The sequence below is a fragment of the Lytechinus pictus genome, chromosome 5, assembly GCF_037042905.1.
Source record: "Lytechinus pictus isolate F3 Inbred chromosome 5, Lp3.0, whole genome shotgun sequence".
Lineage (NCBI taxonomy): Eukaryota > Metazoa > Echinodermata > Echinoidea > Temnopleuroida > Toxopneustidae > Lytechinus > Lytechinus pictus.
In genome coordinates this window covers 15,112,564-15,130,224 of record NC_087249.1, presented here as the reverse complement: position 1 = coordinate 15,130,224, position 17,661 = coordinate 15,112,564, and the positions used below count along the sequence as shown (strand labels likewise).

At 37.8% G+C, this 17,661-nt stretch overlaps 1 protein-coding gene across 1 annotated transcript in view; it reads right to left on the bottom strand.

Annotated features, from left to right (window-relative positions):
• Positions 1-17,661, bottom strand: part of LOC129262368 (chromatin assembly factor 1 subunit A-like) — a 23,460-nt gene extending 5,799 nt beyond the window's left edge. Inside the window, exons 1-11 of the mRNA XM_064099881.1 lie at positions 17,585-17,661; positions 13,193-13,255; positions 8,848-9,674; positions 8,026-8,330; positions 7,645-7,726; positions 6,890-7,087; positions 5,796-5,899; positions 5,207-5,402; positions 3,161-3,232; positions 1,023-1,124; positions 240-567 (exon numbers count right to left, since the gene is read on the bottom strand). Of these exons, the coding sequence (XP_063955951.1) occupies positions 240-567; positions 1,023-1,124; positions 3,161-3,232; positions 5,207-5,402; positions 5,796-5,899; positions 6,890-7,087; positions 7,645-7,726; positions 8,026-8,330; positions 8,848-9,674; positions 13,193-13,250 (2,272 nt within the window). The 5' untranslated portion in view covers positions 13,251-13,255; positions 17,585-17,661. The remainder of the gene's footprint in view (positions 1-239; positions 568-1,022; positions 1,125-3,160; positions 3,233-5,206; positions 5,403-5,795; positions 5,900-6,889; positions 7,088-7,644; positions 7,727-8,025; positions 8,331-8,847; positions 9,675-13,192; positions 13,256-17,584) is intronic.

The window sequence follows — 17,661 nt, the reverse complement described above, 5'->3', positions numbered from 1 at the left end:
AAAAAATCAGCCACTTTGAAGCACGTTTGCCAATTTGAGGATCCCCATAAAAAGTTCAACAAAAGTCTTTTAACTTCCATAACTCGCTTATTCTATAACTGATTTTGATAAAAACAAGTTTTAGATTGCTCCTCGCATTTTACTCTTTCTAATAAGATTGCTTCTCTTCTAGGGTTTTGGTTTCGTTTAATCTATTATATTATTATGATTACTTATTTGAATAATAAACAATCTCTCACCTTCTTCTGGGACTGGCTTGAGTTTATTGCCCATGCCACCAGCTAGCCTCTGGGCTGCAGTAGCATCTCCCTCCATCGAGTTAGCACCCTCCTCCGCTCCTTTGGCTTTCTCTCGCTTGGTGAAGCTGGTGGCGATTGGAAGGTTGGTAAGAGGCATGGCCTGGTAGGCCTCTAGTTTCTTCCTCTCATCTTGTCGGGTCTTGTTGGTCGATGCCACCTGGATGAACGTGACGATCATGGGTTTGAGCGCCTCGCAGCGTCGCTTTAGCTCATTCTCCCAGGCCTTGGCTTTGGCCGCCTGTCGCACCTTGAGGTTATCCGTGTCCTCCTGGTAAAAGGAAAGAAGATGGAAAGGATAGAATGATATTTAGGTAATGATGATGATGATGATGATGATAAAGAGCATTTCTACAATACCATTTGTCTGTGAAAAAAATAATAATAAAGGCACAGACTCCCACAATATGGCACACATTATCCATAGTTAATACTGGAAGAGAGAGGTCTCTAATTCAGAATTGTTGGTTTCAAGGTTGTACCAGTTGGTTGGATTGAAGAAAAATAGGATTTTTAAGCTTGAAAATAAGATAAAAGGAAATGAAAAATATGATTTTTTTTCACAATTAAGGTTGGCAGCTCCTTACACTTCTTCAAATACTGTATTCAAAATGTTACAATTGTTCCAAAGGTATTTCAGGCGTGTACGTACAAGGGTAGTAATGCCCAGGCCTGGTAATGCCCTTGATGATTTTTCTGATCATTTGTCAAAGATTCAGATCTCACCTCATCTTCTCCACCTTCACCTGCTGAGAGGTAACCATGAGGAACAAAGAAACCATCCTCTTCCTCATCATCGTCATCACCATCCCCATCTTCATCTTCACCCTGGTCAGAAAGAAAAGTGAATACCCATCAATCACAGTGCCAATAATGATCAAAAAATAAAAACAGATAGCAACAAATTGAAATGACAATAATGTTAATAATAACAACAAGTGGAACGCCTCTGGCAGTCTCGCCTGCATTACGCAATTTAATATAGCAGCAGTGCTAACTTTGAAAACTACTATAAAATAATCATTCACAAACACACCATTCATATAATGACATAATACCACGTTCATTGACCAAAGATGACATTTGAACGGTGACTTAAGACTTGTCAAATACACCCATGTCCACATTTCATTCACTCTATCCATAAACTTTCAAAGTTATGATGGCAATTCAACAATTACCCCAACATGGCCTAAGTTTATTGACCTTAACTGACCTTTGACCTTGGTTTTGTGACCTGAAACTCACAGGGGATGTTTAGTGATACTTGATTACTCTTATATCCCAAGTTTTATGAAATAGATCCATAAACTTCAGAGTTAGGATGGTAATTCAACAAATACCCCCAACACGGCCAAAGTTCATTGACCTTAAATGACCTTTGACCATGGTCATGTGACCTGAAACTCGTACAGGATGTTCAGTGATACTCGATTACTCTTATGTCCAAGTTTTATGAACTAGATCCATAAACCTTCAGAGTTAGGATGGTAATTTAACAAAGACCCCCAACACGGCCAAAGTTCATTGACCTTAAATGACCACTGACCATGGTCATGTGACCTGAAACTCGCACAGGATATTCAGTGGTACTTGATTAACCTAATGTCCAAGTTTCATGAACTAGATCCATAAATTTTCAAAGTTATGAAGGTAATTCAACAAATACCCCCAACTTGGCCAAAGTTCATTGACCCTAAATGACCTTTGACCTTGGCCATGTGACCTGAAACTCAGGAAGGATGTTCACTAATACTTGATTAACCTTATGTCCAAGTTTCATGAACTAGATCCATAAATTTTCAAAGTTATGATAGTAATTCAACAAATACCCCCAACTTGACCAAAGTTCATTGACCCTAAATGACCTTTGACCTTGGTCATGTGACCTGAAACTCGAGCAAGATGTTCACTAATACTTGATTAACCTTATGCCCAAGTTTCATGAACTAGGTCCATATACTTTCTAAGTTATGATGTCATTTCAAAAACTTAACCTTTGGTTAAGATTTTGAAAATAATTCTCCCAACATGACCTTTGACCTTAGTCATGTGACCTGAAACTCAAGCAGGATATTCAGTAATACTTGATTGACCTTATGTCCAAGTTTCATGAACTAGGTCCATATACTTTCTAAGTTATGATGTCATTTCAAAAACTTAACCTTAGGTTAAGATTTGATGTTGACGCCGCCGCCGTCGCCGTCGGAAAAGCGGCGCCTATAGTCTCGCTCTGCTATGCAGGCGAGACAAAAATGATAAATAAAGATAATAATTAAAATAACAGTAATGATAATAATAGCAATAATACTAACAATAACAATAATAGTAATGATGATATATAACGAGAACAATATTCCCCTTTTATGGCAATCAATATATAGCAATGTCTCTATTGTACTTTACAGATATAATATCTGGGCTCCGTAACACAAAGGTTAGCGATTAATCACTAAATATCAATGACCAATCAAGATCATTGTCGCATGGGCACTCTGTTTAAAATACTGACCAGGAGCCAATCAGTGTGGTTCTTTCATATTTTCAATTCATCGCAGATCTAAACTCTCTTTGTGTTACTGGGCCCTGGTCATCAGATCCTGAACTTTGGGTGCTCTTTATTTTGATTTCAAATGCTAATTCTGCGCAACGAGCAAGTGCAGTATATGGTGTGGAGAATATTCATAATTTTCTAAATATTCATCAGTGGCAGATTTGGGGCAACTAGTACAAAATAAGGTTGCCAAAAATCATGCCATTTGGATAATTTTAGGACCAATTGGACAGGCGATTGTAATTGCCCAAAAGCCTCGTGCATATTCTATGCCAAAGTTAAATGACCTATTACAAATGGAAGACATTACCTCTGAATGTGACAAGCTTTCACCAGGCTCTTCCCACTCGTCATCACTATCAATCTCATAGTCAAAAATATCCTGAAAAGAAAATTATTGAAGGATTACAGATTACAGAATAGTTTAAATTAAATGGAATATACGATGGATAGGTAAATTGTCACTTTGTCTACACCCATTGGCCCGAATTCACAAAGGTGGTTTTGAAAACCCACGGTTGAGTCCATGGTTTATTCAGATTTCCTGTATAAATTACGCTTGATTTACCGCGTATCGGGCGCGTGTATAAAGAATGTCCAATACTGATGCACGCTTTTGTCACAGTGCGCCAAATTGACGCCAGTTGCCATGGTTAAGTACGCTATTTTAATCATGGGTCCACTGTTTTGAATTAATGAGTCCACTCTTCAAACAGTGGACTAATTAATAAAATAGCGTGGAAAACCATGACAACAGACGTCAATTTGGCGCACTGTGACAAAAGCACCTATCAGCGTTGGACATTTTTTTTATATACGCGGTAAATAAGCATAATCTATACAGGAAATCTGCATAAACCATTGACTCAACCGTGGGTTTTCAAAACCACCTTTGTGACTTTGGGCCATTGTGTCTACTTTCTGTTTGGCCTCATCTCACATGGTCTAAATCCTGGCTTACACCAATGCCAGGATGAAGACTAACAGAGCCAATGGCAACATAATGCAGCAAAGGCTAATACACTGCATAATAGCAATAGCGTCGTGGCCCAGTGGATTAGTCTCCGGACTTTGAAACAGAGGGTCGTGGGTTCAAATCCCAGCCATGGCATAATATCCTTCAGCAAGGAATTCATCCACAGTGTGCTGCACTCAGGTGAGGTAAATGGGTACTGGCAGGAAGTAATTCCTCAAAAAGCCGAGTGCACCGAAAAGGTAACCTAGCTTAGCCGAGTAATAATAATAACGGCCCGCTGGGAGTACAGTTTTAGGAACTGAAGTGGCTACCCTGGGTAAATATACCGTTATTATTATTATCATTATTATTATAATCAAATTTTGCAAAGATTTGTTTTGAAAGCTAAACTGAAAGCTTGCTAGGAACTTACAAGGCATAGCAACAAGAAATATATATACACACAGGATTCAAAATATTGCACATTATTAAAACAAATGACTGAGTGGGTACTGGGTAAACTGAATACACTCGAACCTGTAAATTAAAGGACAAGTCCACCCCAACAAAAAGTTGATTTGAATAAAAAGAGAAAAATCCAACAAGCATAACACTAAAAATGTCATCAAAATCGGATGTAAAACAAGAAAGTTATGACATTTTAAAGTTTCACATCCTGGCTGGTATGCAAATGAGGAGACTATGACATCATCTACTCACTATTTCTTTTGTATTTTATTATATGAAATATTCTAATTTTCTCCTCATTGTCAAGTGATACAATGATTAATTCCTCCCTGAACATGTGGAATTAGCATTGTTTAATACTATATGGTTCAGTCAAGTTGGTCCTTATTGTCAAATCTATAAAAAATGAAATATTGTATAATTGAAACAATAAAAGAAATAGTGAGTGATGGACATCATTGACTGACTCACCTAGTTGTGCATAACACTGTTTTGTGAAAAATAAGCAAAACTTTAAAATGTCATAACTTTCTTATTTTACATCCGATTTTGGTGAAATTTTCAGCACTATGCTAGTTTGATGTTTCTCTATTTATTCAAGTCAGCATTTTCCTGGAGTGGTCTTGACCTTTAATATCGCACATGAAAAAAAAATGACTGAATGGGTAAACTGAATACACTCAAACCTGTAAATTAGGGCTGCCAAAGGGGGGGAAAAAGTGGGTATTTAACACACATTCCTTTCAAGAAGGAGATAATCTTGGTGGACACCAAAGACAGGTTTTTCACTCTTAAAGACAGGTGTAACTGTTTACAAGGTTCCCAGGAGAGAAACATAGTTAAACTTGAACACCATAGTCAACATGCATTATCAAATCTTGGACCCGAACTGGGAGTCTTATGCCTAAAGCTACATGTACACTATCCTCTCACCTCATCCTTCTTGAATGGGTTACGTCCAGTGACGACACCAGATTCCTTCTTCTGCCATGTCCCGTAGTAAGCTGGCCGGTAATTCTCATGGAACTGCAGCAGCTTCATCTTGAGTCCATCGGGTTTCTTCTCCTTTGACTTCTTCTTGGACGATGCAGGATCATCGGACGAGGTGGTAGGCACATCAACATCCATGCTATTAGGAGATAGTTGCAGAGGTCAAATGCCAGTTGGTCAACAATGACTTCCTGTACTTTTGGTATGGTTTCATTCAACCAATGATACCATCCTTGTCAAGTGTACAACCAGTTCATCTACTAATCACTTGATCTAATGGCCATAGTTCATTTACAATTTATTTGAGTTAGGCTGGAAACCCATTTTGTACATGTATATGCTAAAATATACCATTTATAATCAAATTTTCATATGGCACAATGCAAAATAATAAGTGGGGGGGGGGGTGAAATTAGACAATTTGGGAATCGGACTAGATGATAATTAAACTAAATTTCTCCTAAGTCAAACAGATTTCTGTGGTCTCAAACGATTTGACTTGGGCATAGTGACCAGTATTTGTATTCATTACCTGTCTTTCCCTTGGGCAGCCCTTGAAGGTCCCGGTGTACGGACACCTTTCCTTGGTTTGAACTTTCCTGATTTCAGCCCATCCAGGTACAGACTGCCAGTTGACTATAATCAAGAAGAAAAACGAACAGGTGTTAGTTCAGGAAGGAGAAATGTGAATTGCGATGAAGGTACAACCAGTGGTGAAACAAGAAATGCTACCGGGCAGAGTTTACTAACTGCAGTTTCTGATAAATCTCTGATATGAGAATAAAACCCTTTTGATCCACAATGCTAGAGGTGATAGTGCATAACAAATGAGGAAAGAAAGCACAACTCTTATTATTATTATTAGTTTCAAATTAGGACAAAAAAATATGGGGACGGTGAAATAAGGAAAGAGAGTGAACCTGAATAATTTATCATTGTGTCAACTGAGAAGTGCATGTATTCAACTGGATTTGCAATGGCGTGTGAATTTAAATATTATTTGAATTTGTGAAAAAATCATTTTCTAAAAAGATGTAACATAAACTTGTAAACAGGATCGTCGATATATCAGTTTACAAATTCTAACTTTTTCAGCTCAACAGCCAAAATTTGCGATTATATGTTTACTTGGATCATATATGGATTTCAGGGGCATTTAGCGGCAAATTAGCCCTGATCCCCAATGTACTTTTTGTTCCCTGTGGAGTATTTTAAGTGCTAAAAATTCTAACCCAGAATGAATATACCATATAAATTCAAAGAGGGAAAAAAGATTTTCAGGGCATAGAATGGTAAAAATATCTGGTACCGGGCAGGTGGGGTGATATTGCAATATTAGAGTTAGGGCTGCCAACCAGAACAAGTACATTTTAAAAGCTGAAACTTTGGTGAAATCAGCATTTCCAAAGAAATACCATCTGGACAACACATTAAAAAAAAAAATCAGTATTTTGCATGAAACCATCAGTATTCTTCTCAGTTTTCAGTAATAAATAATGAAAATCAGCTCTAACAACCTACATGTAGAGACTGTACTGCTTGAAATATCAAACACTTTTATTATTAAAGTGAAAATATGACTATTGCCAAACTGCAATTTCATTAACATTTTTTTTTATCACTCACTGGTGTCTTAAGATGTTTATCAACCTGCTCCAAGTCCAGGTCCTTGGCCTGTACTCGCCGGCATGGTGCTAGGACCATATCAGACTTGACCTCGAAGGGCGCAAACCAACCCTTGACCTCTGGTTTCTTGACCGGTGCTTGAGCTTGGACGCTAAAGAAACTTTTGAAGGCTTGAGACTGCTTCTCTTTCTTCAAAAGCTGGAAATGGGGGAAACAAAATAGGAAACTTGTTAACTACATGTATTGAACAGCTATTAAAAAGAAAAGAAGAAATGTCCCAAAGAATGACAAATTATGGCTTCATCATTCAGCTAAATGTAAGTCAGTAATGTCTGCAACCGAAAACTGACGGAAGCAACGAGGTTCCGGTCACATTTGTTTCCATCCCAATATTTCGATGAAGCTAGAAACAAAAGTGCATGTCATAGAAATAAATTTCATCTGAGAGTAATACTTTTGGTACGGATGGTACACTTACCTATATTGACATCTAATCTTTGCCTAATTAAATCAAATTCCTTCACAAAGTCAGCTCTTTACAGATTCATATTATAATTTAGTGGTATCAGTTATTTTTAGACTGAGGATATTTAATTGAGGTAAGTTTGACTGTATTATAAAGTGCAAAAACACAAAAGTCACAAAAACCTATCATTTTGATCACATGTTGCATGTTGGCAGAATTGCAAAAAAATTAAAAAATGAATTTATAAATTAGAGATTAGACATGAATATGTACTGTTTGTTTCACTCACCTCTGCGGCTTCTTTTTCTTTTTTCTCTTCTTCTTGCTTGATACGTTCCTCTTGCTTTTTCTTTTTCTCCTCCTGCTTAGCTCTGTAAAATGAATCAAGAAAGATGATTATGTACCTAGAAGAGGCTTGCAGTTCACCTCGTGGTTGGTCTTGAAATGATGGAGTCCTTGGACAGTGGAGTGATAAAGATGGAAGTTGAAATGCAGGAAAGAGAAAGATGATATGAGCAGTATCTTCCATGACATAAGGTGAAATTGTTAAAATGAAAGAGAAAGGCGTGTGAATGTCAGGCAGTCTCATGACCGATTTGAGGGAACCTCAGAGCCCCCACCTCTTTTCTTCACACAGTAATGGTTAATTTTTAGGGAAGCAAACACTTACTCTATATCTTCTTGTTTCTTCATCCGTTCCTCCTCCTTGGCTTTCTTCTTCTCTATCCTCTCCTGCTCCTCTTTCTCCTTCTTCAGCTGCTTTTCCATCTCCTTTTTCTTCTTCTCCTCAGCTTTCTGCTTCCTCTGGGCCTCTTTCTCCTCTTCCTTGGATTTCCTCTGCTCCAGCTTCAGCCGTTTCTTCATCTCGTTCTCCTCCTCCAGCTTGCGTTTCTTCTCCTCCCGGAGCCTCTGCTTTTCCTCTTTCTTCTGATCTTGCTCCTTGAGCCTCTGCAAAGCCTTTGCCGACATAGGAGTCTGTTACAGTTGTAAAAGTTAAGGTTCATGAGTAATAAAGTCATCTGGTACTCTAATAACCTTCAAGCATCACCAATACCCAACTTGGAAGTTGAATGAAAACATTTATCAATCAAAAGATCAAGACCAAGTTTCTGATTTGAGAACAATTTCCTTTTGAATTGCTTTCCCAAATACTTGATATTTTATATTTGCACTATCTGATGGACATAGAATTTTCAAAAGCCAGTAGAGCGATTCATCAAAATCTGTTGTCTCTTCCTTGAATTTCATTGGCTGAGAAGCAGTTCCTCGGGTAACTCGCAGAAAAAAAAAACACCATAATTTCTTCAGCTACATGTTAAAATGTCTTACAACTCATTCATGAAATGCCGGACCATGCATTTTTTTCAAACTCAGAAATTACATACAGGGAGGAACAATGGAATCTTCTTTTTTTACAATAAATATTTGGCCATTTTACAAGATACATACGTACATGCAATGAATTTTGTGATCAACTCGAATCTATATTTACCTTCTTTATTGGTTTCATCTGATTTGATGGTGTAACTGGCTGTGGGGGCATTTGCATTGACTCATTCTTGACCTTATTGTTTGAAGCACCTTTCTCCTCCAAGCAACTTGTAGCAGCTTCCATCAGTGTGTCTCGTTTGTCATTCTCAACACTGTTGCTATGATTACTTGCCTCACAGCCCTCTTCATCGGAAGATGCATGCTCTAATGATGATGCTGAAGACATGCTGGTGTTGACGGCTGGATCGTTGTCTTGTGGTGCTTCACCGGTGTCAGTGCTGGTACCCGTAGGACTTTCAGTTGGACTCTCTCGTTTCCTCTTTTCAGCCTTGCTCTTCCTTGGAGGTTCAAAGTCGTCATCGTCCTCCATTTCATCATCCGCATCAGTGAGGTCGATGATAGCAGAGGTTGAGACATGGGGCTGTTGGGTACTCTGCACAAACCTATCAAGGGAAGCTGTCTTGGAGACCTTTTTGGGGAGTCCGGTCGAGGTGCAATCCTTGGTCTCCACTGTTGAATCGCATTCTTTCTCCGAAGGCTTGGTGTCCTCTGAGCTAGAGCTGACCTCTTGTTCCGGAGGGGCGCAGGGCTTGCCTGCCACCTCGCTGCTGAAGCCTATTTTCCGTGCCTTCATGATTGAAGGCTTCTTCCCATGGAGTGTCTCAGCTTTCTTGAGGGGAGTTGTATGTTTATCGCCATGCTTCACTTTCCCTGTTCCGGAGAGGAAAGGGCTAGCCTTATCGACCAACTTAGGCTTCTTGGTAATTTGAGGGGATGGAGTTGAAGAAATGTTTGGCTTGTTTGTAAGAGTAAAGAATGGAAGCCGTCCTGTACAACAGATAGAGAAGGGGGAAAATAAAAATGAAAACAAATATTAAAGAGGATATATCATCACAATGAAATATACATGTACATGTTTTACCCCTCCACAGTAATAAAAGTATGTCAATTTCGCTCTGAAATCCATTGAACTGTCGGTTTTGTCTCAACAACAATGTCCATCTCTGTGTTCCAGGATTTTTATACATGTATATATATATACATATACAGTGCGTATCAAAAAAAAGTTTACACTTTGAAAAAATCCTGTAAATTTATACATTTGTAATATCCTGAAGATTTTTCCACATTTTAACATTGGTACAGATCCATTTAAGCAAATGACGATATAACAGTCGAAAAATATTTCCGCTTGAGTGAGCACCACTTACTTTTGAAAATTTAGTGAAAAATGATTTGCGCAGAACTTTGAAATAGTTATGCAAATAAAAGTAGACCTTAATCATGAAGAAAACGTGGAGTTTAGCTAGTAAAATTGATTTGAAGATATCTTTTACCTTTTTAAACTTGTTTCCTTGCCCAAAACACTTCGAAGAGTGCATTGCGCCCCACCCCACTCCCCCACACACCGAGGCCATCGAGATGATATTTGCTTTACACTGAGCTGTGATTTACATGAAATGGCTTAGGCTTGATTTTAATTTTATTAATCATTGGCAAGCTTGGGAAAAGTGTGGAGAAACAAGTATTGAATGAAAAATGAAATGTAAACCCACTTTAAATGATAAAAACTCAGTGCAAAAATGCTGGAGATATCTGATATAAACTTTTGTTCAGATTCAGTTATGTCCTCAGATCTAGCTGGCACAGAAAGGGTAAAAGGTTGTGCCTACTAAATGTTGAAATTTCAATTTGGGTGACAAAATTTTTACAAAATGCTTGAATGTATCCGTTTTATTTCAATTGACTAAAAGTGCAAGAGAAATGTATGAGAAATGTTTCGCAGGGTAAGTTTGATTTGGCCCTTTCCCCTTGACACAGCGTGAAAACAAGCATTTCTGCGCAAACAGATTTCTGCGAGCTTTACAAAAATGGACAGTGCTCACTCAAGTGTAACATTCTGTCCAAACTTTTACTTTCATTGGATAGATGAGACCCAAACCCAAGATAATATGTGAAAAAATTACCCACATGTTGTATTTTTTTGAATTCCCAGGGCTTTTTCAAAGTGTAAACTTTTTTTTGATACGCACTGTATAATGTGATGACAAGTTTACTTGTACCAAACGTTCTTGAGGTGTGAGTATAAAACATATTGTGATGAGGCCAACTCAAAAGATGATGCAGAATGGTGTCCTGCGTCATCTTTTGAGTTTGCCTCATCACAATATATCTATATCTATATATATATCTATATATAACAATATTACATTCTACCTTTCTACGTGTTGGACACAGATGAGATAAAAGAGACAAACAGGTACTGTAATGCATTGTAGTTCCAACAAAGTTTATTTCCAATTCCAAATTTTTCGACGCAAACCTCGCGTCTTCGTCAGGGATACAAAGCTCACAGTGACAAGATATTGAAATAATAGATACATTCATGATTATGGTAGTCATGGAAACGCGCAGGTTAAAAAAGCATCACCATCATAGTGAAAGCATACTGAGGCACAGTACTACACCATAATATCGTCACGAAATGGGTTTTATTTCGTGTGTAGAAAATTATCTTTGGTTGATTTATAATGATTTTGTTGTAGCTTGCGATATTACATGCATGTTTCTACACTAATAATGACGTAGATAACAACATGAAAGGTATGCATGCTTTGAACCGTTTTTGTTGAATAACAATTTACTGGAGATGTTTAACTGGTTATTGTGGTTATCACTAGCTTGATCTAAATAAATGCTTTAATTTGATATGTCATTCATGCATACCCGATTTCGGAGAGCAAAGTTATAGCTAATCTAAGATTGTACCAGAGGTTAACTGTAACAGAAAATGTATAATTAATGCACAAGTACGTTAGGTTTCTGAATTCCTGAGGCTTTGCCGATAATCTGTTGAAATACGGTGCCCACGGGGTGCATTGCACGTAAAGTATGCAGATTGATTTGGAATTGCTATCCAATAAATAAAGTTGGTGGATGCGATCGAAATGATTTATATGATCGTTCGCATGTCTTTCCACGGGGAAACCTAGGATGGATTTCTAGTCCTAGGCGACGACTGTGGTTAGATTTCCTTGTGTGTTGGGTCTTTTGCACGCCAGCAAGAGACTATACCAGGGCTTGCTCTTTTGGTAGTCTGGTTGGTCTGGAGGCGGACGGTTCGGAGTCTGGAGTAGACGGCTGGTGGTCCGGAGCAGACGGGTTGGTCTGAAGCGGATGGTTGCTGGTCTGAAGCAGACGGTCGGAGGTCTGGAGCAGACAACAGGAAAACTACAAGTAGAGCAGAGCCAATGGGTGTGGTCGTGAGAGCCTGACTGCAGAAGGACCCATACATATGGTCGAAGAACCAGACGTAGTTTCCGGTACTGAACAGACGTGGTTGCAGTGCTGAACAGACGGTGTTGCAGTACGGTATCAGACGTGGTTTACGGTACTGAACAGATGTGGTTGCAGTACGGAATCAGACGTGCATGGTTGCTGTACTGAACAGACCTGGTTGCAGTACGGAATCAGACGTGGTTGCAGTACGGAGCAGACGTAGTAACTGGTCGTAAGCAGACGACCGAGGAAATTACCAGAGTCCATAGGTATGGTCGTGGGAGCTTGACTACGGAGAAACCCATACCTATGGTCGAGATAGCTTAACTACAGGAATCAGATGCATATGGTCGAGAGAGCTTAACTACACAAGCTAGATGCATATGGTCGGGTGAGCTGTTGGAGCTGACAACAAAGAGTGTAGCCGTCTGGAGGTTGCCTGGTGGTGGTACTGACAGGATCGAGGCGTGTGCAAGTGTCAATTGCGGCAGTATATCTCTGCCAAACGGATCCGCGACTAAAAGTTTGGAAATCGACGTGGCAAAGACACCCGCCGGCGGCAGGCATCCTGACAAGAGCGAGCTGCCGGCGGACCACCCAACCACCCCGCCCAGCGACTTGCGTCACAATATTTACAGCCTGCATCTCAGTATGCTTTCATACATATGTATATATATATAATATTATAATATGTATATATATATATCTGCTACATTGGATAAGCTCTGCTTTAAAAGTGCAGTGAATGGAAATTTTCTGGGGCTAGCTCTTTGGGGCATTCAGGGGCAAAATCGTCTTCAGCCCCCATGTGATTGTCCCCCCCCCCCCCCCCACCACAGTATAATCTATGCAGAAATGATAAATAATAACACAGATTCAAATTAATTTCATATGGTAAAGGGGAGAAACAAGTGGGAAATGGTTATGGGAGCTTAGTGATAGTAGGAAAGTAGTACGCAATTAATAGGCCTACCCGGTAATGATTTTCATTTCCTTTTCATTTTCATTTGGATGAGTTTTGAAGTCATCTGAAATCCAAGGTTTCAAAAAAAAAAAAGTTTACTGACCTTGCTTCATTCGCTTTGCTGGTGGACTGACAACATCATTTCTTTGTGCATCATTCATGGTTCCTGTTTGTAGGGGGGGGGGTGGAATTTCATGAAAAAAAAGTATAAAATGTTAATGAAAAAACCAGATTATGAATTCAAGATGATTTATCACCTTTTTACAAATTATATGTTGGTTTGTACAGCAAGATAGACAGATGCTAGGACCTACTTTACAGGTCCATCCATCACATTCATCCACGGCCAGATTATACCTAGACTCTATAAACCCAGCAGTAGAGGACGGCCAATATGGGAGACTGTCTCCCATGTGGGAGATTATCTCCAATGTGAGGGACCTTTGTTAAGAATTTTGGTGTCCAATTTCAGAGACAGCAGGGACTCAGTTTTATCATTATGAAAGGAGCAATAAAAAGCTCTCCTAAAAAAAGTTTTAAGGGGAGCATTAGGGGAGCACAACTCAAAAAGCTTCTTCTTAAGTTCTTTGACATACAATTACAAGGGGAGCTCTCTTTGTCTGATTTCAAAATGGATGGAGGAACGTACACTAAGTTACAACCCATAGGTATGTGTGAATACGGGCGCATCGCGAGCGCTGGTTTTGGCTGCACGGTTTTCGCGCGGGTTTTGCTGAAAGTGGCATCGCCTCTGTCTGGGCGGCTCATCGAAAATGGGGTTTCATGCGCATGCGCACATAGTTGATGCAATCTCGTGCCTTGATACAGACAGTTGAAAACTTGCTCTTTCTGTACATATAAGTTTCAATGTGGATACTTGCCTGTGAAGTGTGGATATCGGAGCTTGAAAGTTCATCAAATTTTTGGATGCGCAAATGATCGAAATTTTTTTATTGTAAGTAGAACTACGATCCAATTATGTATCCTCACTGTTTGATAATATATTCAAATTGATAAAAAAACTTAAATCAAAAGATTCTTTCGTGGAGCAGTCCAGATATAAGCGGCGCGAGCTACCCTTGTCACAGCCGGTCTCTCGGCAGTCGAGCTGCCCGATGCGGTGGGCTCCCGACGGTCTTTCGGCAGTCGAGCTACCGGTACCCGATGCGGAGGGCTTGGTGACGGGAGTGGTCGATAGTGAGTCGTTCATGCTGGATTGAACTAAATTGTTCACTTGATAATATTGTGCCTTTTTCTGAAAATGTCTGTCATTATACCGTAGATTGTTATTCTGATATTGATTTAAATATATACATTTTGTCACAAAAACATTCTTTCCTCCTAAGGTTATAGAATCATATTTTATCATTTGGAAACTGGATTCTTTTGGAAGTGGAATATTAATGTTAATCTATAGTGTTTCTTTTTTTTCTTTTGTAGAAAAAAAAATATTTTGAAACTTTTCAATCATGTTTCATTATTTTGAGACTGGATTTGCTTTTGAAAGGAGAATATCATAAATGTTGACTTTTTAATTAAAATGCAAAAATTATGTTTATTTTTTAGTTTCTTTTTTTTTAATATATTTTTTTAAGTTTCTTTTTTAAATTATTATATTGTTTATTTTTTTCATTTTTTTTTCATATTTCATTATTTGGAGACTGGATTTGCTTTTGAAAGGAGAATATCTTAAATGTTGATTTTTTTTATTAAAATGCACGAACTAGATGTTGTTTATTTTATGTTGTAACTTTTTTCACTCTTGTAAGAAAATACATGAAAACTCAGAGGAAAGAATATTTCATTTCCAGATGGGTCTGAGTCCTGTATTTATGTTTATTATTAATTGTACTATTTATTTTTTTGTTCACTTTTCTTTTTTTAGGGGTGCAGGTGGGGGTTGTATTTTGAATTGGAAAATGGGGATGGGATTGGTACAAGTTTTTGTTTCTCTTGTTTTTAGTGCTTGTTTGGAGCTTTGATGTCTGTTTTGTTGTTGTTGTTTAAAGCTTTGTTATATATTTTTCCTGGTTGTTTTTTGCATTGTTTTGAAAGAAATAGACCACTCTTTTCCTTTTCTTTTGGATTCGACTAATAATTTGAATTTATTTTTCTTTAAAGGAGAATGAAACTCTAGGAGCAAGTTAGCTTTTGTGAAAGCAGAAAAATCAAAGAATAAGATCAACAAAACTTTGAGTAAAATAGGACTAGCAATAAAAGAGTTATGAGCATTTGAATGTCGAGATCACTAATGCTATGGAGATCCTCCCATTGGCAATGCGACCAAGATCTGTGATGTCACACACGTACAACTCTCCCATTTGGACACTGAAAATATACCCCAAAACATCTCTTTTTGCTCATTCTAATCATATGACAAACGATTCATCAATGATATAATGTTGTGAAACCTCTGTACTTGTCCTCTCATAAAGAGAACACCTCACCTTGTGATAGACTCTATAAAAGTGAGAATATAAGTTAAATAAGTACTAAAGTAATGAGGGAGTTGTACGTGTGTGATATCACAGATCTTGGTCGCATTGCCGATGGGAGGATCTACATGGCACTAGTGATCTCAATATTCAAATGCTCATAACTTTCTTATTATTCATTCAATCTTCCTCAAACTTTCAACAATATGTTTCTTTGATTTTTCTCTTTGATATGGATTCAGCTGGTTTCAAGGGTTTCATTCTCCTTTAAAAAGAGAGCTCAAACAGGGCTTTTGTAATACAATGTATGTATACAAATCTAAGAAATTGACAACTGATACAATATATTAAAACTTCATTTTCGTCCTTCTTGATACTTGAAATAAATTGCATACAATTCTACATACATATTTTACACTCAGCTGCTCATTCCTTCTAAAAATGTAATCACATGTCCATTGTCTCTCAAATCAAAAGCTACATATTATAACAAATTGTTGAAACAATAGAATACATAAGGAATTGGTGAAACAATAAAATACATCAGAAAAAAGCACACATATTTTTATTTGGTCATACAAAGTACAAAATAATTTTTTTTCATATGTAAAAAAGGACCCCCGTACAAACACATATACAAAATTACAATACTAAGTTGAAAAAGAGCTTGTAATTTATATCAGAAAACAAAGAAATACATTAGAAATTACAAAAACAATACTTTAGACAAATTCATTAGGAAATTATCTACATGATGCTGTTTTGATGCCAACTAAATTATATGAATTATCTATCATAATCACCTTCATTTGGCAAAAAAAAGAGGCAAGTAATTGTGATTTTCTGTTATTTGCATAATTAATTAGAATTAATTAGAAGAAATTATTTTACACATAATAAGAAAAATTACTAGATGAATTGATACACATCAATTAAGCATTCTCTCACCTTTCCATTGATACCTAAATTACTTCATAGGGCTCAAAAACAAAGAAGTTAGAGCCTGTTGAAGACTTGGGTTCAAAATGGTCACAAAAATGACAAAATGGTCACAAAAATCGATTCTGTACTCCATTGACTTTACATTAAGACAATGACCACAAATTTGGATGAATATGTGCGACTTAAACTGGAATAACTTTATAATTTCTTTATGAAAACTAAAGTTCTTGGTATCATTTTAAAGGTCTTTTTAAGAGCTTTCAAGTGATACCAAATTTATTCATATTTGATGATTTTCATTTTTTTTGTCACATACCTACAACCCACAACCAAAGGAGACAAACAATCAGATAATCATGATAATACAGTACAGTAGGACCTAGATCTAGGCCTATGCAATATTTATCTCATTGAACTTTTTAATGTCATTCTTGCAAGTCAGTTTCCTGACATCGAGGCACAGACTGGAACTTCAAAAAAACGAAAAGTTCTCTCCTTCTACCCCAGTCTCGATCGGCCATTTTGTTACGATTCATAAAAAAAATGGCCGATCGAGACGGGGGTAGGAGAGAACTTTTCGTTTTTTTGAAGTTCCAGTCTGTGCCTCGATGTCAGGAAACTGCCACTCGTTAGACCTTCATCCATATAATCATGGTAAGTGCATAATTTCTGTTTTCACAATTCATTTGGAGAAATATTTAGACCATATTCATAAATCACGCTAGTCCCGTGAGTATGGTCAAATACACGGTAAGCCCCTGGCCTGGGCTTCGCCTTCGGCCCGCTGCGCGGGCCGGAGCTCCCTGGGTTAAGGCCAAGGGCAAGGCAGCTCGTTCCTAACTAAATTAAACTAGAAGTTAGAACTTTAGAAGTCTAGATTCATGTTTAAAATTACTTATAAAACTTTAGCTGACGCTGGAGTTTATTTACCTTTTTATTCTGTGAATCTAGGCCTTCTCCTTAAAACAACGATGACACAATGCAATCTTAATATCTTCTGATTGTTATGAACTTATGAAAAAGTAGAATCCGGCCTCTAGTTATCCCTCAGGCTAGCTCAGCTACGCATATATATATAGCTATAGACAACGTAAATTTCCACGTAAACTCATACTCACGAATTTGATCGAAGCGATATCCCGCGACTTCGCTTGAAGTTGGCGGGAGATTGAAGGTACTTACAGTGCTAGAAAAA